The 23,820-nt window shown below is 35.5% G+C and overlaps 1 protein-coding gene across 5 annotated transcripts in view; it reads right to left on the bottom strand.

Annotated features, from left to right (window-relative positions):
• Positions 1-364: 364 nt before the first annotated feature.
• RAP1GDS1 (Rap1 GTPase-GDP dissociation stimulator 1) overlaps positions 365-23,820 on the bottom strand; it is a 149,077-nt gene continuing 125,621 nt past the window's right edge. For 3 of the 5 annotated variants that reach the window (XM_057727896.1, XM_057727898.1, XM_057727899.1), the window contains 5 exons: positions 22,450-22,575; positions 21,568-21,707; positions 15,193-15,319; positions 11,460-11,588; positions 365-1,035 (listed from right to left, as the gene is read on the bottom strand). In XM_057727896.1, coding sequence (XP_057583879.1) covers positions 908-1,035; positions 11,460-11,588; positions 15,193-15,319; positions 21,568-21,707; positions 22,450-22,575 — 650 coding nt within the window. In that variant the 3' untranslated portion in view covers positions 365-907. The remainder of the gene's footprint in view (positions 1,036-11,459; positions 11,589-15,192; positions 15,320-21,567; positions 21,708-22,449; positions 22,576-23,820) is intronic. The other 2 variants (XM_057727897.1, XR_009052698.1) reach the window with 2 other exon arrangements.

The raw sequence follows: 23,820 nt of genomic DNA, 5'->3' as shown, positions 1-23,820 counted from the left end.
GATGACAAACAGCAAAAAAAAAAAAAAAAAAAAATCCATTTTTCAATAAGCCATACTTAACTTTCGCCGTTGAAAACAAATGCCAAGTGACTTTTAAAGACACATGTTGAATGATGTTGATTAATTGATAGCAGAAATTCTGAGGTTAAACTGTACATATATCAGAATCTAAAATACAGGCAAAAAAACCAATATGTACTAGCGTAATAGTCTTCAACCCCTTAGCTTCATGTTGAAAACTACAAATGTTTTCAACATCAAGCTACTGATGATGGCCAATTAAATATGAAATAAAAAACCTCAGGAAGTCTTGCCAAGTTTGTGGCAGTTTCAAGAGTCTACAAAGGAAGGAGAACCCATAGGGTAAAGAGTGAGAGCATTGGACTTTATTTAACTCTAGGTACCATAGGTTTGACATTAGTAGGTAAGACTAATGAATAAGCAGCCATACAGGTTTTTTGGTCACTGTGCTTTCCAAGCACCAATAAATGGAGCTATTTTTACTATTCGATTCCATCTTTCATAAGCTAGTCAGATCCTGCTGCATTCTCATTTGTTTCTAATTTACCAGTACATTATTATGTAGTTTACCAAGGATGAGGAGCAAGTCATTATGTAGTACCAAGTTTACATCATCATAGGACTACAACATGCACATTCTACTTAACGTAGCTCAAGCAACAGGAATACAAGAAAACAGTTATGGGTGGAGACTTGTTTTTGACAAAGTCATGTTCACACTAACTATGGGTTTAGAAATCTTATTGGGCAGGTACCTACAGCAGTTCTTCAATTGGCATTGGAACATTACACGCATGCACAAGTGATATGGAAGAGAATGAAGCAGAAGAGGCAGCTGGATGGAGAACAAAGGGGAAATCAGAGGTGTGTCAGGGAGGGGTAGTTCTCAGCTTTCCACAGCAAGTCTCTGCTCTGTGAGAGAGGCCTGTTGAGCAACACTTTTGTTCTCATGACTGCGAAGTTTGGATACAACATCTAGAAAGGCCAAATCCTGTACTTCCTTGTGCAGAGATTCTGGAAGACAAAAACAAGGCAACAGATATGCTTCTATTAGATTGTTCTAATCCTACTATACACCTGACCCAAAATGTATACCCAAAATGCTTATTTAAATGATATTGAGTTATAAAACTAGGAAAAATTCTGGAAAAAGACACAGCAGTAGCCTAGAAATGTCTTTTTTAGGGATGTTAGGGTAAAAAAAATCACAGATCCTTTATAAAAATAAATCAGATGTCAAGTTCTACAGTCAAAGGTTGATTAAGGTAGTGAGTTATATATAGTTAAACACAGCTCACTGTATGATCTCAAGGTTGAGTAATACACTCCTTAACCCTATCATCAGTTCAGATATGAAGTCCAATACTTACAGAAAAATCTTAGGTATGTTTCAAATTAATTTTGTGGCAAATAAAAAGGTTATACCTCACATCCTTTCAACAACTTTGTGATAGTAGGCTCCTTTCTAGATTTCCTACCTTCTTTCTGGTTTTCTTGGTCTATTTAACTTCACTTACAGTAAAATACAGGATTCCTCTTAAGTCCAATAAGTTTAATGTAATTAGCATCCCTCAAACTGATGTGTTTATTTTGATAAAACTGAGGTATAAAACCAGAACCAGCTAGAGTTACAACACTTACACTCTAAAGACTTTTACAAGAGATAATGAAGTACAATACATAATTAATGATCAAGGGGTAAATCCAAGAAGAAGATATAACAATTGTAAATATATATGTGCCCAACATAGGAGCATGCTAATATATAAGGCAAATACTAACAGCCATAAAAGGAGAAATTGACAGTAACACAAAAATTGTGGGGGACTTTAATACCCCACTTTCATCAATGGACAGAGCATCCAGACAGAAAAATCAGTAAGGAAACACAGGCCTTAAATGACACATTAGAGCAGATGGACTTAATTGATATTTATACAGCATTCCATCCAAAAACAGCAGAATACACAGTCTTCTCAAGTGCACACTGGAACATTCTTCAGGACTGGTCACATGTTGGGCCACAAAGTGAGCCACAGTAAATTTAAGAAAACTGAAATCATGTCAAACATCTTTCCCAACCACAATGCTATGGGATTAGAAATTAACTACAAGAAAAAAAAACTCTAAAAAACACAAACTCGTGAAGGCTAAGTAGCTACAATATGCTGCTAAACAACCAATGAATCACCTAAGAAATCAAAGAGGAAACCATAAAATACCTAGAGGCAAATGACAATGAAAACACAATGATCCAAAACCTATGGGACACAGCAAAAGCAGTTCTAAGAAGGAAGTTTACAGCAATACAGTATTACCTCAGGAAACAAGAAAAATCTCAAACAACCTAACCTTATATCTAAAGCAACTATAGAAAGAAGCACTAACAAAACCCAAAGTTAGTAAAAGGAAAGAAATCATAAAGATCAGAGCAGAAATAAATGTAATAGATACAAAGAAAATGATTGAAAAGATCAATGAAACTAAAATCTGGTTCCTTGAAAAGATAAACAAAATTGATAAACCTTTAGCTAGCCTTATCAAGAAAAAAACCAAAACAAAACAGGGAGAGGGTTCAAGTCAATAAAATTAGAAATGAAAAAGAAGAAGTTACAATGGACACCAAAGAAAAATCAAAGGATCATAAGAGACTACTACTCTATGCCAATAAACTGGACAACCTAGAAAAAATGGACAAATTCTTAGAAAAGTATAATCTCCTGAGACTGACCCAGGAAGAAATAGAAAATATGAACAGACCAATTACAAGTACTGAAATGGAAACTGATTTAAAAAACTACCAACAAACAAAAGTCCAGGACCAGATGGTTTCACAGGCAAATTTTATCAAACATTTAGAGAAGAGTTAACACCTATCCTTCTGAAACTATTCCAAAAAATCACAGAGGAAGGAATACTCCTGAACTCATTCTATGATACCAAAACCAAAGATACCACAAAAAAAGAAAATTACAGGCCAATATCACTGATGAATATAGATGCAAAAATCCTCAACAAAATTAGCAAACCAAATCCAACAATACATTAAAAGGATCATACATCATGATCAAGTGGAATTTATCCCAGGGATGCAAAGATTCTTCAATATACGGAAATCAATCATTGTGATAAACCACATCAACAAATAAAAGAATAAAAACCTCATGTTCATTTCAACAGATGCAGAAAAAAGCTTTTGACAAAATTCAACACCCATTTATAATAAAACTCTCCAGAAAGTGGGCATAATAAAGGCCATATATGACCAGCTACAGCTAACATTATACTCAATGGTGAAAAGCTGAAAGCATTTCCTCTAAGATCAGGAACAAGACAAGGATGTTTACTCTTGACACTATTAATATAATATTGGAAGTCCTAGCTATGGCAATCAGAGAAGAAAAAGAAATGAATTTGGTAAAGTTGCAGGATACAAAATTAATACAAAGAAATCTGTTGCATTTCTATACACTAACAATGAAAGATCAGAAAGAGAAAGAAACAGTCCCATTTGCCATCTCATCAAAAAGAATAAAATACATAGGAATAAACTTACCTAAGGAGGCAAAAGACCTATACTCCGAAAACTATAAGATGCTGATGAAAGAAACTGAAGATGACACAAACAGATGGAAAGATATACTGTACCATGTTCTTGGATTGTAAGAATCAATATTGTCAAAATGACTATACTACCCAAGGCAGTCTACAAATTCAATGCAATCCCTATCAAATTACCAATGGCATTTTTCATAGAAGAACAAAAAATCTAAAAATTTGTACTGAGACACAAAAAACCCCAAATAGCCAAAACAACCTTGAGAAATAAAAATGGAGCTGGAGAAATCAGGCTCCCTGACTTCAGATTATACTACAAAGCTACAGTCATCAAAACAGTACAGTACTGTCACAAAAACAGAAATATAGATCAATGGAACAGGATAGAAAACCCAGAAATAAACCCATGCACATATGGTCAATTAATCTATGACACAGGAGGCAAGACTATACAATGGAGAAAAGACAGTCTCTTCAATAAAGGTCGTTGAGAAAACTGGACAGCTACATGTAAAAAAATGAAATTAGAACATCCTTTAACACCATACACAAAAATAAACTCCACTTGTATTAAAGACCTAAAAGTGGACTTCCTAGGTGGTTCAGTGGGTAAGAATCTGCCTGCCAATGCAGAGGATACGGGTTCGATCCCTGCACCAGGAAGATCCCACATGCCGTGGAGCAACTAAGCCTGTGAGCCACAACTATTGAGCCCATGTGCTGCAACTACTGAAGCCCTCGCACCTACAGCACGTGCTCTGCAACAAGAGAGGCCACCGCAATAAGAAGCCCGCGCACCACAATGAAGAGTAGCCCCCACTCACCGCAACTAGAGAAAGCCTGTGTGCAGCAACAAAGACCCAACACAGCCAATAAAATAAATAAATAAATTTATTTAAAAAAAAGACTTAAAAGATTGGATAATATAGAACTCAGAGGAAAATACAGGTAGAATACTCTTTGACATAAATCACAGCAATATCTTTTTTGATCCATCTCCTAGAGTAATGGAAATAAAAACAAAAATAAACAAATTGGACCTAATTAAACTCAAAAGCTTTAGCACAGCAAAGGAAACGATAAACAAAGTGAAAAGACAACCCACAGAATGGGAGAAAATATTTGCAAACGATAGGACTGACAAAGGATTAGTCTCCAAAATTTACAAACAGCTCATGTGGCTCAATATCAAAAAAAAAAAAAAACCAAACCCAATCAAAAAATGGGCAGAAGACCTAAACAGACACTTCTCCAAAGAAGACATATAGATGGCCAAAAGGCACATGAAAAGATGCTCAACATCACTAATTATTAGAGAAATACAGATCAAAACTACAAGGGTGAGTCAAAAATTATCTGCACTCTGACTGTAGAATTTATTTTAATTAACTTTTAGAAAAGGCAAATACATCATTTTTCAACATAATCTCCTTGCTTTTCAATACACTTTGTCCACCTGTCAACAATCTTTCGTAGTCCCTCATTAAAAAATGTTTTAGGCTGAGCTGCAAGCCACAAATGCACTGCTGTCTTCACTTCTTCATCAGAAATGAATCTTCATCCTTGTAGGGCTGCTTTCAGGGGACCAAACAGGTGAAAGTCCAATGGAGCAAGATCAGGACTACAGGGAGGGTGCTTTAACAACTCTAAAAGAAGTTTTTGCAGAGTGTTGACAGTGTGGGCAGAAGTGTGTGGATGTGCATTGTCATGCAAGATCACAACATCCTTGAATAGCAGTCCTCTGTGTTTAATCTGAAGTTTAGGCTTCAGCACAAACTTTTTGAAACCTAAGTCTGTCGTGGATTATTTCATAGGCAGAGCCACAGCTGATCTGCAAATGATTTGCCACATAATTCACTGTCACTCATCTATTTGACAGAATCATTTCACGTGTATGCTCAATGTTGTCATCAGCCATGGATGTGGACGGGCATCCAGCTCCTTAATGGCTAACACTTATTGAGACCTTCCCTGAACTTCTCTATCCATTCATACACATCTTTGTGACAAAACACTTTTTCCATACTGTGCACAAAGTCTTTGATAAATAACAGCACTGGTATACCCTCAGACCACAAAGAACGAATCACCACACACTGCTCTTCTTTCATGCAGATCACAAGTGGGGCATCCATTTTTGCTCACACTGCAGTTACAAATGAACTGATGTAACACATTCACACCTGTGCAGCAGTGACTGGAGACACAGCGGCCTTGAACGGAAAGTGTTGATAAGACAGTGTGGCCAACAGAAGTTTTAATATAACCGGTGTGCAGATAATTTTTGACTCAACCTCATACAATGAGGTATTTACCTCACATCGGTCAAAATGGCTACAAACAATAAATGCTGGGGAGGTGTGGAGAAAAGGAAACCCTCCTACACTGCTGGTGGGGATGTAAATTGGTACAGCCACTATGGAGAACAGTATGGAGGTTCCTTAAAAAACTAAAAAGAGTTACCGTATGATCCAGTAATCACACTCCTGGGCATATAACCAGAGAAAAACATTCAAAAAGGATACATGCACCCCAGTGTTCATGGCAATGCTGTTTACAGTAGCCAAGACATGGAAGCAACTTAAATGTCCATCAACAGATGAATGGATAAAAAAGATGGGGTACATGTATACAATGGAATAAAAGAATGAAATAATGCAATTTGCAGCAACATGGATGGAACTAGAGATCATCATACTAAGTGAAATAAGACAGAAAGACAAATATGATATCCCTTATAAGTGGAAACTTAAAAAAATGGTATGAATGAATTTATTTACAAAACTGAAACAGACTCACAGACTTAGAGAATGAACTTATGGTTACCAGGAGGCAAGGATGGCGGGGAAGGGTAGATTGGGAGTTGGGGATTGACATGTACACGCTGCTATATTTAAAATAGATAACCAACAAACATCTAGTGTATAACACAGGGAACTCTGCTCAATACTCTGTAATAACCTAAATGGGAAAAAATTTTGAAAAATAATAGATACATTATATGTATAACTGAATCACTCTGCTGTACATCTGAAATTAAGACATTTTAATCAACTATATTCCAATACAAAATAAAAATTGAAAAAAAAATTCACTAATAGAATAGAATGGTAAAACTAATAATAAAAATAACCAGTTTCATTACAATGTAAAAAAATTAAAACATAGTGAAAAGGCTAAAAAAAATACAAAAAATAAAGCCAGAACCAATGTTTTTAGCAGAAATAGAAAAACCCATTCTAAAATGCAGATGGAATCTAAAGGGGCTCCACATATCCAAAACAATCTTGAAAAAGAAGAAAGTTGGAAGTCTTACACTTCCTAATTTCAAAACTTACTACAAAGCTACAGTAATCAAAACAGTGTGGTGCTGGTATAAAGACAGATAGATCAACAGAACAGAATAGAAAACCCAGAAATAAACCCTCACACACATGGTCAAATAATTTTTAACAAGGGTGTCAAGACAATTCAATGACAAAGGGACAGTCTTTTCAACACAAACAGTGCTGGTGATATCCACAGGAGAAAAATGAGGTTGGGCCCTTATGTTACATCACGTACAGAAGTTAACTCAGAATAGATCAAAGACCCGAATATAAGAGCTAAAACTGTAAGATTCTAAAAGAAAACATAGAGGGAAGACTTCATGACATTGAATTTAGTAATGATTTTTTGAATATGCATGAAAAGCAGAAACAGATAAACTGGACTTCATCAAAATTAAAAACTTCTGTGTATCAAAGGACACAACAGTGAAAAGGTGACTCCTGGAATAGGAGAAAATATGTGGAAAACATATATCCAATAAGGATTTAATATACAGAACATGTAGAGACTTGACTTTTCCAAGTCAACAACAAAAAACAACCCAAATAAAAAATGGGCAAAGGACTTGAATAAACATATCACCAAAGAAGATAAGATATATGAATGCCCAATGAACAAATGAAAAGATCCCCAACATCACTAATCATCAGGGAAATGCAAAATCAAAACTACAATAAGATACTACCTGATACCCATTTGGCTGGTTATTATCAAAACAAAATAACAAATATTAATGAGGATGTGGCAACTGGAACCCACATGCACTTCTGGTGGAAATGTAAAATGGTACAGCCTCTGTGGAAAACAGTATAGTGGTTCCTCAAAAAATTAAACACAGAATTACTGTATGATCTAGCATTTCCACTTGTGTGTATATATGCAAAATAATTGCAAGCAGGAACTTGAACAGGTATTTGTGCACTCACGTTCATAGTAGCATTATTCACAATAGCCAAAAAGTGAAAATAACCAAATGTCCACTGATGGATGATGGATAAACAAAATGTGATATGTATACAAACAATGGAACATTATTCAGCCTTAAGAAGGAATGGAATTCTGACATATGCTACAACATAGATGAGCCCTGAAGACATTATGCTAAGGGAAATAAGCCAAATATAAAAGGAAATTTATTGTATGATTCATGGGGTACCAAGAGTAGTCAAATTCATAAAGAGAGAAAATAAAATGGTGGTTGCCAAAAGCTGGGGAGATGGGTGATTAGGGAGTTACTGTCTAAAGAGTATGGAGTTTCAGTCTGGAAAGAAGAAAAAGGTCTGGAGACGAATAGTGGGGATGGTTGCACAGTGATGTGAATGTACTTAGTCCACTGAACTGTATGCTTAAAAATGGTTCAAATGGCAAATTATATATATATTTTACATTTAAAAAATGCCTGAACAATTATGAAATGCTTGAAACAAATCAGATCAGCAAAGAAACAGAAGATATAAAGAAGAGAATAGAAATTTTAGAACTCAAAACTATAGTACCTGCAACAAATAACTTGATAGGCTCAACAACAGTGAACCTAAAGCAATACAAATTACCCAATCTGAACAATGGAGAGAGAATAAAGTGGAAAAAAATGAACAAAACCTCAGGGACCTGTGGTATATAACTAAAGAGCACACATTTGTGTCATCAGAGGCTTTGAAGGAGAAGAGAAATAGGGTGGGACTGAAAAAGTACCTGAGGAAATATGGTTAAAAACTTTCCAAATTTAACAAAAGACATAATCCTACAAATTCAAGAAGCTGAGCGAACCCAATGAAATCCATGCCAAGACACATCATATTCAAACTTGAAAACTAAGAGAAAAAAAGTCTTGAGACAGAAATGACAACTTACCTACAAGGGAAAAAAACAGGAAGATAGTGGATTTCTCATAAGAAACCGTGGAGGCCAGAAGGAAGTGGCACAACATTTTTCAAGTTTTGAAAGAAAAGAACTGTCAACTCAGAAGTCTATACACTGAGAAAATATTTTTCAGAATGAAGAGGAAATCAAGATAGTCTCAGAGAAAATGAATAAATAAGGAATGATAAAGGAAATGAGAATTTGTCATAAACAGACCTAACCTAAAAGAATGGCTAACTGTCTCTAAACAGAAAGGGAATGTTTAAAAAAAGGAACCTTGGAACATCAGAAAGAACAGATATAGAGAAAACACAGATAAATACAATAGGCTTTCCTTTTCTCAAGAGTTTTCTGGATTACGTTTGATGGTTGAAAATAAAAATTGTAACACTAATGTGGTTCTAAATGGATGCAGAGGAAATATCACTAATCTGAACTCCATGTTCACTGCAGATTTATTTACAAAAGCCAAGATATGGCAGCAACTTATGTGTCTATGGACACATGAACCAGTGAAGAAATTATTGTGTGTTTATACAATGGAATATTAGCTAGCCATAAAAAGAATGATATCTTGCCATTTATAACAATATGACTGGACCTTAAGGGCATTATTCTAAGTGAAATAACACAGAGAAAGACAAATATCCTATGATCTCTCTTACATGTGGAATTAAAAACCAAGTTCATAGATACAGAAAACAGATTGGTGGTTGCAGGGGGCAGGGATTGGGGGTGGGAGAAATGGGTAAACTTTTTTTTTAGTTTAAATAAATTGAATAAATATTAAAAACTATAATTAAAAAAACAAAGACATAGTAAATGATTTTTGCTTACTGATTAAACAACACACAAACTTTTTGTTTCCCACTGCTCTCCAACTTGGGTTTCATATTACAGTAAAAAAAAATAAATCTTAGCAGTAAACCAAATAATATTTCTATTTTTCTCTAACAGTACATCAGTAAAAATACTGGCCCTGGAAAAAAATCCAGAAAATAACCAAAGAAAATACTTCCCTAATTAAAGACAACACAAGACTGTCTCAACCATTTATTTAACGGGTCAAATTGAGAATGGACACACTCTTTATAAAGGAGAATTTTAACATTTAAGGGGTTGCTCAAGTAGGATTTGTGGAAAATATCAACAATTACTTCAAAGAATGCAAGCAAAGCAGAGGATCCTGGGGCACTGGTCAGTACAGCAGCACAGAACAGAAAACACTACTGTGGGCAATGCAGACAGAGCCACACTGGCAGCATCCAAAAAGATGGCGCCTCAGGCCAAAGGATTCCATGATTCCAGTTCCTTTAGCAAAGCTGATGCAGCTGCACAGACAGACGCATCAAGCCACCTTGACCTGATGCCGTTACACAGTCCACTCATTTAATTCTCTTGTTCTGATCAAAGCTCATCAAGCAACCCTTGATGTCTGTCTGCCCTGAAGGAGTCAATGAGCCAGATGTGCACTTGGGGGTGTTCTGACATCAGTGGTACTCATACTTCTCATTATAAACCATAAACTACCATTCTAGTTTTGTACTTGGATAAGGTGAGCCTGCCCCCAAGGAGACATATCCACCCTTGATGTGTGCACAAAAAAGTCTACCTAGAAACCCAACTCTGCCCATCAAGGCTCACTTCCAGAGGTGCTTTCCTGACACCCGCCCCCTCTACCGTCCACCATTTTGGTTGTCTGCATCACCTTGAAAGTGCCTGATGGGACACCACTCCTTACCCAGCACCACTACAAAGTCTCTGCTTATTTCCTTCAGTCTTGGCTTCCTCGTCTAACAAATGGTAGTAATAATAATAACCAACTTTGTGAATAAAATTATGTAATCTTTAAATATTAAAAAAAAAAGGTGAGGGATGACAGACTGAATAAAAAAACATAACCCAACAATATGCTGCCTACACTTCAGATACAAGATACAGCAGACTGAATCTAAAAGGGTAGAAAAAGATCATGTGAATGTTATTCAAAAGAAAGTAAGAGTAGCTGTATTAATATCAGACAGACTTTAGAGCAAAGAAAACTACCAGAGAGGAACGCTACATAATGACAGAAAGGTAAATCCACCAGAAAGGCACAGTGATCCTAAAGGTGTATGTACCTACCAACAGAGCTGCAAAATACATGAAGCAAAACCTGATGGAACTGAAGGGAGATACAGACAAATCAACAATTACAGTTGGAGACTTCTACACCCCTCTCTCAAAAACTGACAGACTGAGTAGAAAATCAGCAAGAATATAGAAACACCATTACCAAAGAAAAGAATCTGATTGATATTTATAGAACTCACCACTCGATAACAGCAGGATACATGTTCTTTTCAAGCAATCCATGAAACATATCCCAAGATATGCCAATGATTTCTTGAACAAATTCCTTAGCTAATATCATGGTATACAAAATCAGAATTTGTTCTTTATATAAAATGTTTTAGGGTTAATGAAACAAAGGTATTAATTTTTTAACATTGACTTTTACCTATATTTGCTATATAATATTTTTATTATTGACTCTTTTGCGAGTATTTGCAATGTAAAAGTAATCCTTTATCTTCCACAAACTAACTTCTAATGCCTTTAAAATCCAAAGCCACCATTTACTATTATTTTATATTTAATGTTAACCATATGTTGATGAATACCAAATGACAGAGGGAATACGTTACCAGATCCCATGAGAGCACAGATCAGGACCATGGAATTGTATTTGATTTCAGGAGCACTCCTCTCATCTGCTAGCAGTCTGTGTAAAATCTGTACAAGTTTAGCACTTTCTAGATCTTTCTCAGCTGCGCCTGGAACATGAAACAAAGTATCAGTTATATTCACTGGGTATGACTGCTGGTAGAATCTGGCTAAATACTGCTTCCCTTTCTAGACACTGATAATATGAAAACTTCCAAAAGGGACTGAGAAATAATAATGACATAGATACAATAATATTAAATTTAGACCTTGTTAAAAGGGTAAATAGAGCTAAACTTCAGTAGATATTTTAGGAATTTAGGCTTAATATTCAATATTAAAACATTCCTTTAAACGAGGCAATTAAAAACCTTTATTATAAAAACTGTTAAAAAAGCGGAAAAGATGGTATGATACACTATGTACTATCACCATCTTCAAAAATTATCATGGCCAACTGTGTATCCTCTATCTCTAGTCTTATCCCCCTAATCTCAACGATACCAAATTATTTTGGAGCAAATCCTAGAATCACATAATTTCCTCCATATGTGTTTTAGCATGTATCTTTAAGAGAATAGGACTCTGCAATTCCTATCAAAATCCCAAGAGGATTTTCTATAAAAAATAGGTAAGCTTATACTAAAATTCATATGGAAAGCCACAGGCCCTAGAAGACATATCTTGATGAAGAAGAATAAGGTGGGAGGAATTCCTCTACCTGATATGAAGGTCACCTTATAGCTACAGTTATCAAGACAGTGTTGTGTTGGTGGAAAGACAGACACATAGGTCAAAGGAACTGAAAGAAGATCCTAGAAGTAGACCCACACACATGAGCTCAACTGATTTTTGACAAAGGTACAAAATCAATACAGTGGAGGAAAGATAGCCTTTTCAACAAATGGTGCTGGAGCAATTACAACCATAGGCAAAGGAAAAAAAAAAAAAAAAAAGACCCTGACCTAAACCTCACATATTATACAGATATTAACAAAAAAAGGATTGCAGACTTAAATGTAAAACTATAGGACTTCTAGAATATAAATAATCCTCAAAACTCAATAGTTTAAAAAAATTAGAAAATGGGCAAAAGACATAAATAGGCATTTTACCAAGGAATATATACAGGTGACAAATAAGCACATAAAGATATTCAACATCAGCAGTCATTAGAAAAATGGAAATTAAAACTACATGAGATATCACTACACATCTATCAGATTGAATAAATTTTTTTAAAAGGGACAATACTAAATGTTGGTTAAGGTACAGAGAAAACTAGATCATTTATACAGTACTGGCGAGAATGTAAAATAGCCACTCTTGAAAACAGTTTGTCAGTTTCTTAAAAAAATCAAACATGCAGTTACCATACAGCCAAGCAGTTATCTAGTAACTCCTAGGCATTTATCTAGAAAAATGAAAATTTATGTTTACATAAAATCCTATACATGAATGTTCATTGTAGCCTTATTTTTAAAAGTCCCAAAGTGGAATCAGCCCAGATGTCCTTCAACAGGTGAATGGTTAAACAAACTGCAGTACATACATATCACAAAATACTATTCAGGAATGAGAAGGAATGAACTATTGACACACAAATCAATGACTCTTTAGGAAGTTACACTGAGCAAAAGCAGCCAATTCTAAAAGGTCACATTTTATATGATTCCACTTATGTATTTTTGAAGTGAAAAAAATTTTAGAAATGAAGGGCAGATTACTGGTTTCCAGGGATGGGGAGCAGAGTTGGAGGTAGCTGAGTGTGGTTATAAATGGAGGATCCTTGTGTTATTAGAACTGTTCAGATACACCTACACAGGTGATAAAACTGAATTTAACATACACACAAATGAGTACAAGTAAAACTGGGGCAGTCTGAATAAGATAGATAAATTGTATCAGTGGTTGGGATGCTATACTAGTTTTGCAAAATGTTACCACTGGGCAAAAGTGGGCAAAGTGTACAAGGGATCTTTCTGTATTATTTCCTACAACTGCATGTAAGTCTACAATTATCGGGGGAAAAAAAAAAGATAAGGACTCTTAAAATGTTGCTTTAATACTATTATCATACACAAATTTTATAATAATTCCTTAATAATATCTAAAAGCCTATAAGGATACAAGTTTGGAAAAATATGGTTTTCAAAAGTGTATTTTGTATTAAAAAGGTAATATGGCCTTATTTTTAAATCTTAGGCTCAAGGAGCCTAGGAAACACTAGATGACAGCAAACAACAACAAATGTGATTATGTATTGTCATTTTATATAGTTCTACGGTAAGGTAATCAGACTGAGGCAAGTGCTCAGCTACCAGGAAGCAGACAAAATTAAAGCCTACTTAGAAAATAACAATTACGAAGGCCACAAGACCGGATTCACCCTGGGATGGGAGGTCAAGGGTATTCCGAAACTGCTTCATCACTTTAAGCCATTTAAAAAAAAAATCAAGCCATGAAGCCTGTTTGGTATTCAATGTTTTCACCAACTCTCACCTCTTCATCATAGCTTCCCCTCTTAAAGGTGTCTGGACCTCTGGAATGACTCACAATAATCTACCCAAACCATGAAGGAAATCACAGGCTAGGCGAGGACTCGAACTGACCTCCACAGCATCTTTAACCTAAGTTAGTCACCAAAGTCACATGTTTTCTTGAAATCTTCCATCTTTAAAATTCAAGAAAATTTTACATCCTACTTATACCTATGATTTTTTAAAAATCTTAAGTTTCAAAGTTTGTAACCCTTTAAAGAGGATAAAAATTCAAATCTTTCATACCTGAAATCTGAGTAAATCTGACACTGGAGGAAGATATACCATGTTTATCTTTTGGCTTCTGCTTCCTGGAATAAGGGCTGATGGGTCCACTTGCCCCAGTATGAGAATTATGGACATAAATCATCACTGGAAACTGAGGTGATCAGTTAACAGTATCTACCAGAATGCCTCTGAAGTGAGCCGGACATGCCTACTAAGTCTATGGTCCTCCTTTGTGTAAGGCAGCCTCAGGCCTTACCACAGGCCATGTGACTTCGATTGTCCCCAAGTGAAATGTGTATGAAAGCTTGGTTCCTGAGACAAAGTTGCTACCCATAACTAGATGCCTATGAGCTAGCTTCTCCTGAAGAATTCTGAGTAACAGGGATGCTACTGCTAGAGAGAAACTAACTGAATCATTTTGACTGCTCTGGGGGAATTCTGAATGTAAATACACAGAAGAGTGACAAAAAAGGTGAGAATTTATTAGAATGAAGACAGTGCTATAAAGCAACAGAAACCATGGTAATGAAGGAGATTAGTAAGAAACAGAATCAGTAGTAGAAATGGAAGAGAACGTCTGGGTGTCTGGAAGAGTAGCAAACCCTAAACTTGCTGTTGTATTCTAAATATTATTTCACTTTTTTATGAGGTCTGCTGAAAATGTTTTCTGTATTCCCTAAGTGCCTAAAATACGAGATATCATTTAAGAGTCAAACTAACCTTAAAGCATCACCCTGAAAATGTTACCAGAAGAACAACCAAAAGGGACAGCTATGGTGACAATCTATAGAATATGATTTTCCATATACTCAGATATGAACTGGTACAGATAGACACTGGCAAAATGCTTCTAGTCAAGGTTCTGTCTGACTTCCATTCCATTCCTGTGCTTCCTTTCATCCACGATAAAAACAGGAGAAAATAAGTTTGTCACCGGGGTACTTACCCAATTCTAAAGCTGCTATTAATGCCAAAGCAACGAGGGCTTCATTCTGCATTATTACATGTTCACTAGTTGCCATGGTAACTAGATGCTTAATGCCACCACTCTGTACAATGGTTTTAATTACATCCTACAATAAATAAATATCACGGAATTATAAACTTTAAACATAAACTGTATTACAATCAGTCAATTCACTGTTAAGTTGAGTGGTTTTCTGACAGTGTCCCTATGAATCATTACATTTAACCATTTTTTTTTCTTCACGGAAAAGAAGGAAAAAGCTTTTAGCTTTAAATAAACTCTTCAGAAGATGACAACTTAAATTACCTAAGCAAAAAAGACCACTGCAGTTCATATCAAGGAATAGAGAGTCCCAGAAACTATCTAAATCTTGGAATAATAATTTTTTAAAAAGTTCTTCCTTTCAAATTATTATTATAACACAAAACTAGATTACATACACAGGGACTTGAGCAGAAAAAACTCTGTTTCCCTCACTTCTCATGGTGCCTACAGCTCTGTCCTCTCCAGTGGCAGAGGGGCAGTGGGCTCCAGACTCAATAAATCCCACTGACTTTGAGCAAATCACTGATGCTCTCTACATCTCAGAGACTTCACCTGTAACACTGAGATAACGTAAGTGTATTATCTTGTAGGTTTTTGTTATAATTACAAAGTTACTACATGGAAAACACACATAAAATTATACAGCAAAGGCTAAATGAAAAGAAATGGCTACATTTACTTCTAGTACCCATTTCTGTCTTCATCTCACTTAGGGATGTGTTGCCTTAAAACTCTTGGATTAAATATGATTTAGTAGAAAGCCTCAATTACAGAATATTTTAAAAGTTATTTTACTATTTTTCACTATTTTTAGTAATTTGAAGTAAGCATATTTTAAGTAGCCTGTCCAGGTTAGCGTCAATGGTACAAAACTAATGAGAAATATTTTTCAAATTAATTTGCTAAAATATTGGAAAAGGGGTTTCCTTTATGCTTCCACCTTATATAAATTTTTAAGAAAACTATTTACAGATAGGATCTTTGCTTTGAGCCCAAACTTGTTTAGTGATCAAACATTCTGAATCAATAGTCTAAGTTCTGAGTTTTTACGGTAGCTGTGTTCTAGCATTTAATGTCTTTCCCCATCAATTTCTTTTAGAAAGAGAGAAACTATCTTTTAAAGCCTTTTCTAATGAAAAGAAAGCCTCCAGTATAGTCAGCCCTCCATATCTTCAGGTTCTGCATCCATGAATGCAACCAACCACGTATTGAAAATATTTGGGGGAAAATTTCATAGAGTTTCAAAAAGCAAAACTTGAATTTGCTATGTGATGGCAACTATTTAGTATTTACATTGTATTTACAACTATCTACTAGTATTTACATTATATTAGGTATTATAAGTAATTTAGAGGGGATTTAAAGTATATGGGAGGATGTGCATAGGTTAGACGGAAACCCTATGCCATTTTATATAAGGGACTTGAGCATCTACAGATTTTGGTATCTGAGAGGGTGTCCTAGAACCAATGCCCCTCAGATACCAAGGGATGAGGATGACTATATACTGCTTACTCAGAGGCAGTTTATTTGAAACTGACATAGAATTCTTAAAATTAGTGAAGAATTTTATAAAAATCACAAAAGGGCTTGTTGAGTGAAAAAGACCACAAGAGATTCACTAGATACACATGCAGTCACCTAGGAAGGTACCTGAACTGTCATTTCATCCTCTCTTTTGTGAATCAGCCTAAAAAGCCCACTGTAGTAGAATGAAGGGAAAGGAATGAATGAATAAAGAAAATTTGTAGGTCAGAAACGAATACCACCACCATCACCCCCTGCCCTGGCCCCTTAAATCAAAGCGTAGCTTCTTTTCTATCTTACTTTTCTGGAACACATATCTGAGCATTGCCATTTAAAATGCCTACCCTCTCTCCTCCTACAATAAATGCTTACTACGGAGTCACTTTGCCCAAGGGAATGGGGAATAAAAGATAAATGAAGCATTGTACTTGTGTCATATGACAAAAGAGAATTATTACTATTGACAGCTACCTTTTTTGGAGCACCATCTATACACTGGACAACACCTATATACTGGGTAACTTACAGATAGTAGCTCATTTGTCCTCAGAGGAAATCCCACTAGGTAGATATTATCTCCAGTTTATAGATGAAGAAACTGAAGCTTAGCTTAAGTTATGGAATTTGCCCAAATCAGACAGTGATTAAATGGTAAGAAGCCAAGATTCAATCCAAGCAGTTTGACTATTAGATCTTGCCACTTGTGGTCTATGCAAAAGCATACATACTAAATTTATTATGGTGCCAAGCAGAGGCAGTCACTTACTGTGATTTGAAGGGGCTCTGTGAATGTATTTAAAATTATATTTTTAACTTCAAGATTTAAAAAAAAAGAATACTAGCACCATTCCATAGAGCAAGAAGGTTCACCTGGAGACTTACAAATAATTTTAACCAATACTTCTAAAGTTAATCTGGAGATTATTTTAACCTCTCTGAAACCACTTCATTTATAATAAGTAAACTGTAGATACAAATAATGAGACATTTTCTCTGAGTAATCCTTCTAAACCCTAGATGTCTCTGGAAAGTCTCTAAGAATTTTGGAAATATTTTATAATGCTTTACAAAGTTTGAAACAATATTTGCTTCATAATCCTATTTTTCAAGGAGTTTTCTTATGGAAAGCTAAATTTTGGTAAATATATAACCAAGGCAAATAATCTATATTAACAGTCTCACATATTTAGCATTTATGGTCAATTTGCTCTTAACTGTTGAGATAAATCCAGCTAAACACTTTGTTGAAACTGTTTAACAATGTTGATAACAATGGACTGTTTTGAGATAGGCTTGAATTTGAGATAATCACTTTATAAGATTGTAGGCTGGTGTAGCTACTGAATCATCTACTAAACTTTTTCTTTTTTAACATTGTATCATCAAAGCTCTCAGTATAGGTTTAAGTAAATGTTGGATGAATAAGTAAATGACTAAGTACATTTGTTTAAACAAATTTTTAGCTTGCTACTGATGAAGAATGTTTTACTCCTACAGGTTAAACAAAAGTGCCTACTTTGATAAGAGGGAATTTTTATATTCCTATTGTAGAGGCAAACTATACTTCTCTGTTTTTGATATCTACAGTCAGAAGGTCCAGCCAGTTTGTTAGGAGTCCTAGCCTAGGGCACTTTTTAAAGGGAAGATGTGATTTTACCTATTGGCATAAGCACAAGAATACACCATATATGGCTGAAATGCCTAAGCCAGCATGAAACCCCATGAATCAGTACAAACTTCTGGAGGGCTGGACTCTAAGGTAGAATTCAGGGTGACTTTAAGAGGAGTAGAATATTCAAAGTTTAAAAATAACACAAGGACAGAGCTGTGATTCATGACAGTTGGTTACAGATATACAGGAATGCAACAAATTTGTACCTAGTGTTTAATTATTTTAAAAGCTTACTCCAGAGCAGCATTTTCCAAAGTATGTCCAGTGGAATGTTAATAGATGCCTCTTGCAAAAAATGACCCACAGTCAAATAGTTAAAAAAAAGTTAAGGAAGTTTCTTTAGAGTAATACTAACGTGTGTTGTGAATTCTAAAGGCAAGTAAAGGGAATGCACTATTATCCTAACTAATCTGACCATTAAACCCTTTTTCTTTGTGGAACATTTCTTGGGGTTATTATTCGATGGAACATATTTTGAGAAATACTGTTCAAGCAGAATCATCTATTCCTTTAATGTCTGTTAAATTTAAAAATAATTTAAATTAATAATTCTAATCCAGAGCTCATATACAGAATACATACACATACACAGAATACAACTTGTATTCTGATCATTAAAGTCTATGAATCAAGGTTCCTATTGCCTCTTAGCAGCAGTATAATCTCAACTGTAGGAAAGATATATAAAGGAAAAAGTAGCCTATTTGATACTGAATTGTAAAAAAGTTATAATGTAACTATAAAGGTGCAATCCTATGTCATTTCAAATTGTTTTTTAAATACACACACACACACACACACACATACACATCTAGAAATGTACCGTCCCATATTTCTCATGTCTTTTCAAAGAAGCTACATGGTGATGGATGCTTACTGGGTATCTGAAAACTTTCTGGGGGGAGGGAGTATGGGATCAGATGAGGAAAAGGGAACCTGTGATAATGAAACCCACAGAAAAGCCTCAAAATCCTCAGATCTCAATTTAATATGACAGCATTTGAATAGTTTTGGTTCCAAAATTTGGTTGTTTAAGATGATGGAACAGGGACTTCCCTAGTGGTCCAGTGGTAAAGAATCCACCTTCCAATGCAAGGGACATGGGTTCGATTCCTGGTCAGGGAACTAAGATCCCACATGCTGTGGGGCAACTAAGCCCGTGTGCCACAACTACTGAGCCCCTGTGCCTCAACTAGAGAGCCTGCATATCACAAACCACAGAGCCCACATGCTCTGGAGCCAGCGTGCCACAACTAGAGAGAAAAACCTGCACGCCGCAACTAGAGAGAAGGCTGTGCGTCACAATGAAGAGCCCGCCTGCACACCACAATGAAGATCCTGTGTGCTGCAACTAAGACCCAACGCAGCCAAACAAACAAACCAAAAACAAACAAATAAAAAACCCAAAACATACTACAGTAAGCTACAGTAATCAAGATTGTGCTATTGCATAAGGAAAGACATCTGAATAAGTGAAATGGAATTAAGAGTCCAGAAATAAACCATTACCTTAAAAAAAAAAAAAAGATAAAAAGATGATGGAATGTATCTTCCTGTGGACACATTTCTGTGTCCACTAATGGTTTGGTTACATAATTCTGCTAGTTGATAGTGAATTTAAGTATATTATGGATTAATCAAGTCTTCGTTGGCCTAACCACCACATGTAACAGGAATTTATCTGAAAGTTCCAAATTCAGATGCCAAAACATGTCTCTGTTTGTTGTAATCTAGTTAACAGAATTATGGTTTGCCTAAACGAAACCACTGGTAAGAATTCTCATGGAATGGAGCAAAGAATTACGTAAAGACTCCAAAAGGGATAGAAGAGTGATTTGGGAGTAAGCAAGTTAGGAAATGTCATTTCTTCCCATAGTCTCTTATTTTGATGAATGGCAGGTTTACCCCACCCAGTGCTAAGCCCCAAACTTGGAATTATCTCTAAAACTTCCTTATCCTTTGGCCCCACTTTTGAATTCTGTCAATTCTACCACTCATATCCTTCTCAAATCCTTCTCTTCTTCTCCATCCTCACTGCTTCTATTAGGTTGAACCATATGATATTTGTTTCTTTGTCTCAAAATGGTTGAATATCAGCAATTTCAAACAGCTTAACCTAAAACCTTAATTCAGGTCTTCATCATCTCTCATGTATATTTTTGAAATAACTTTGTTCTCCTTGCCCCTAGTAAGCCCTAGATTCATCTTTCTTAATGAAAACCAAATAATGGCATTCTGCTGCTTAAAATCCTTTGGGAGCTTCCTAATTCTCTACAGAATCAATCCATATGCCTTAACCTGGCACGTAATTCATCTTGATCCCCACTTCTCTTCCTCTCTGGTCACTGTCTTTACACACTCTGTGCTCCAGCAATACCACTTTACTTGCAGTTTTCCTCTCAAACTACGTTATTTTAGATCTCTGTGCTGTTGAACACACACTGTTGTCTTTGTTTGGAGGCCTTTCTATCCTTTCTCTTCCCACTCTCCTGAGAGATTCCTAGTTAACATCTAAAACATGACACCTTCTGTGATGCCCAGACAGCTGGTCTCTCTGTCTTCTAAGTTATATCTGAATGGAGTATGTGGCTTTAATGCTGTTTTAACATCTGTCCTGCCATTGGACAGTTAATTCTTGAAAGTCATACTATATTTTATAACATTTACACTTTAAGTACCAAAATGTTGCCTGTTAAATGAACAAATGGGCCTGACAGAGCAGTCATGACGGAGAAGAGGTAAAAGGAGTACCACAAGAGTTCATTTTGCTATTCTTTCTTGATACTTTCCATATTGTCAGCAATATACTTGGTCCTGTACTGGTGTCAGTGAAAATGCATGGGCTTTTAGGCTACTATAGGTGAGAAAGATAGTAGGAAGGTCCAAGTTAACAGCTGCTTTTGCTCCAGGGAAAGATGCCCAGAGGTAGCATCGGATGGGGAGGAACATTCCTGCGGCCAACCAGCTAGAACAGCTATTATGGTGAAGTCGATTATTTACATGAAGGAGATTTACACAAGTCAAGGAATACCTTTACTTTTAAGTTTTTCTCTCGCCATCTTCTTTTAAACTGTTTCATAAATAAATGAACAGTTTCCTCCAGGACTTACTTTTGATTTACTGTGTCGTATGAGGGCAGAGAGCAGTCTGTTTGACTCCCCCATCACACCAGCATGATCTTTGGCTTCACACCACTCCACCAAACGCTCCACTAATTTAACATTCTTTCCCAGTTGTTCAGCAGCTTCTGCTATAGGAAAGAAGGCAAACCACAAAGGAATGAATCACTAATAAGCAATCAACTGAAATAACTGGTAAAGATGTAAGAGTGTGAAGGAAAATTATAGGTCTAAAAAATAGAATGCAACGATTTTATTAAAGCAAAAACTGCAAATATTCCGTGTCTGATAGACTACTGAGATTTTCTATAAAGTTGTAGACTTTTATACAGAAAACAAAATAAACAATTTTATACTCTTTTGGTTTGGCCTGGCAGTCTGTTAGTACCCTGGAAAACTGTATCGAAGAATTTTTAGCAGCACTCTAAGGAATCAATATAGAGAAGGTTTAGAATTTAGAAATAAGTAAATAAATATAACTCATTCCAAGGATGATCTCCCTGTCTGCAAAACAAATTTAAAAAAATTTTGACTGTCACTGTATTGAAACTTGATGATTTTGAAGACAAGGTAAAAATGGGCACAGAAAATGCCAAAACATAAAATCCCCTCAAGAACTGATAATAATCAACCTAAAACCAAATTATACGTACTAATAAAGAGAAATGCAATATAATTTCTATTTAAAACCAATTACATAACAAGCATGGAAATAAATGAATGCAGTTCCAAAACCAATCTCTTTTTGCCTTTTATTTGCTACTTATCTTTATGATTACATAATTCTGAAAGCTAAAAACAGGTCCTTTCTCAACTAGAGGCACATTAAGGCTATTGTATCAAAAATGCACCTTGGCAAAGCATTTCTCTTACCTTGTGCATCTATTAACATTCTTAATGTTCCCAGGAGTTTGAACTGAACTGGGGGCATTTCAGATTTAAGGAATTTCAAAACTGCCTCTGTGACTCCAGCTGATAACATCTTTGCTTTATTTACAACTAAAGAGAAAGGGAAAAAAAAAAAAGACTGTGGTTAAAATATTAGCATTTTTGATAACTGTTCAATTCAATATACATTTTTGAGTATCTTATTATCTTTAAGACCCCAATGTTGTACTTAAAAACAACATTGTTATTTTTCTGTTAATTTTAAGAATGGGATTGAGAATGGGAGGGCTAGGGGATAAGTATACTATTTGTCTATAGGAGCACAACATACAAAATCACACCTACTGGCTTACTGAAACCTAACCATAAAACTAATAATTTGTAAAGGAAATCCGACAATGTTGCCTTCTTATTTATGAAAAGCACAATTCCTCAACTTCAATAAATGTTTCTTTTTACCTCTATCCTTGACCTGTGTTAACACAGATATTATAGACATTAATAAATATTAATCTGCTACATGAACCAAACTGATTTATATAGACTGCATTTTCATATAGTTACACTATTTTACCTAATCAGAAATTTACCTTTAGAAAGTAGAATAGAAGGATAGTTTTAACTATATCCTGTATTACTTCCCATGATAATGTGATTTCAAAAGCCTTGTAATCCAGAAAGGCACATTAAGGCTATTTTAAAAAAATTGTATGTCTGCTTGCAGGGAAAAAAAAAAATTCTTAAAAGTCATTCCTTAGGGGGCTTCTCTGGTGGCACAGTGTTTAAGAGTCTGCCTGCCAATGCAGGAGACATAGGTTCGATCCCTGGCTGGGGAAGAGCCCACATGCTGCGGAGCAACTAAGCCCTTGTGTCACAACTACTGAGCCTGTGCTCTAGAGCCCATTAGCCACAACTATTGAGCTTACGTGCCACAACTACTGAAGCTCACACGCCTAGAGCCTGTGCTCAGCAACAAGAGAAGCCACCACAACAAGAAGCCCGTGCACTGCAACGAAGACCCAATGCAGCCAATAAATTAATTAAAAAAAAAAAAGTCATTCTTCAGGGGGTTCTGTTAATGATACCATAATCTTACCTCAACTGAAGATGCTTAAAAAATATTAACTATACAATATGATGAAAATCTGGGAGTTCACAAAAGGTAATAGAATATTTGAATAATCTGAAAAAGGAAGATAATGTTTGTGTAGTCTCAGAAAACTTCTTTAACATATAATCTCCATTTGTTAGTAAGAAAAATGTAAGCAATCTGAAGACTAAGGTTTTTCTTTTCTTGGTCAGGGCAAGTCCACAAATCACATAAAGTAAATATCTTTCCAAAACAATAGATTTTTA

The sequence above is a fragment of the Hippopotamus amphibius genome, chromosome 3, assembly GCF_030028045.1.
Source record: "Hippopotamus amphibius kiboko isolate mHipAmp2 chromosome 3, mHipAmp2.hap2, whole genome shotgun sequence".
In the NCBI taxonomy this organism is placed as follows: Eukaryota; Metazoa; Chordata; class Mammalia; order Artiodactyla; family Hippopotamidae; genus Hippopotamus; species Hippopotamus amphibius.
The sequence above is the reverse complement of the archived record's forward strand: the minus strand, read 5'-3'. Positions and strand labels throughout refer to the sequence as shown.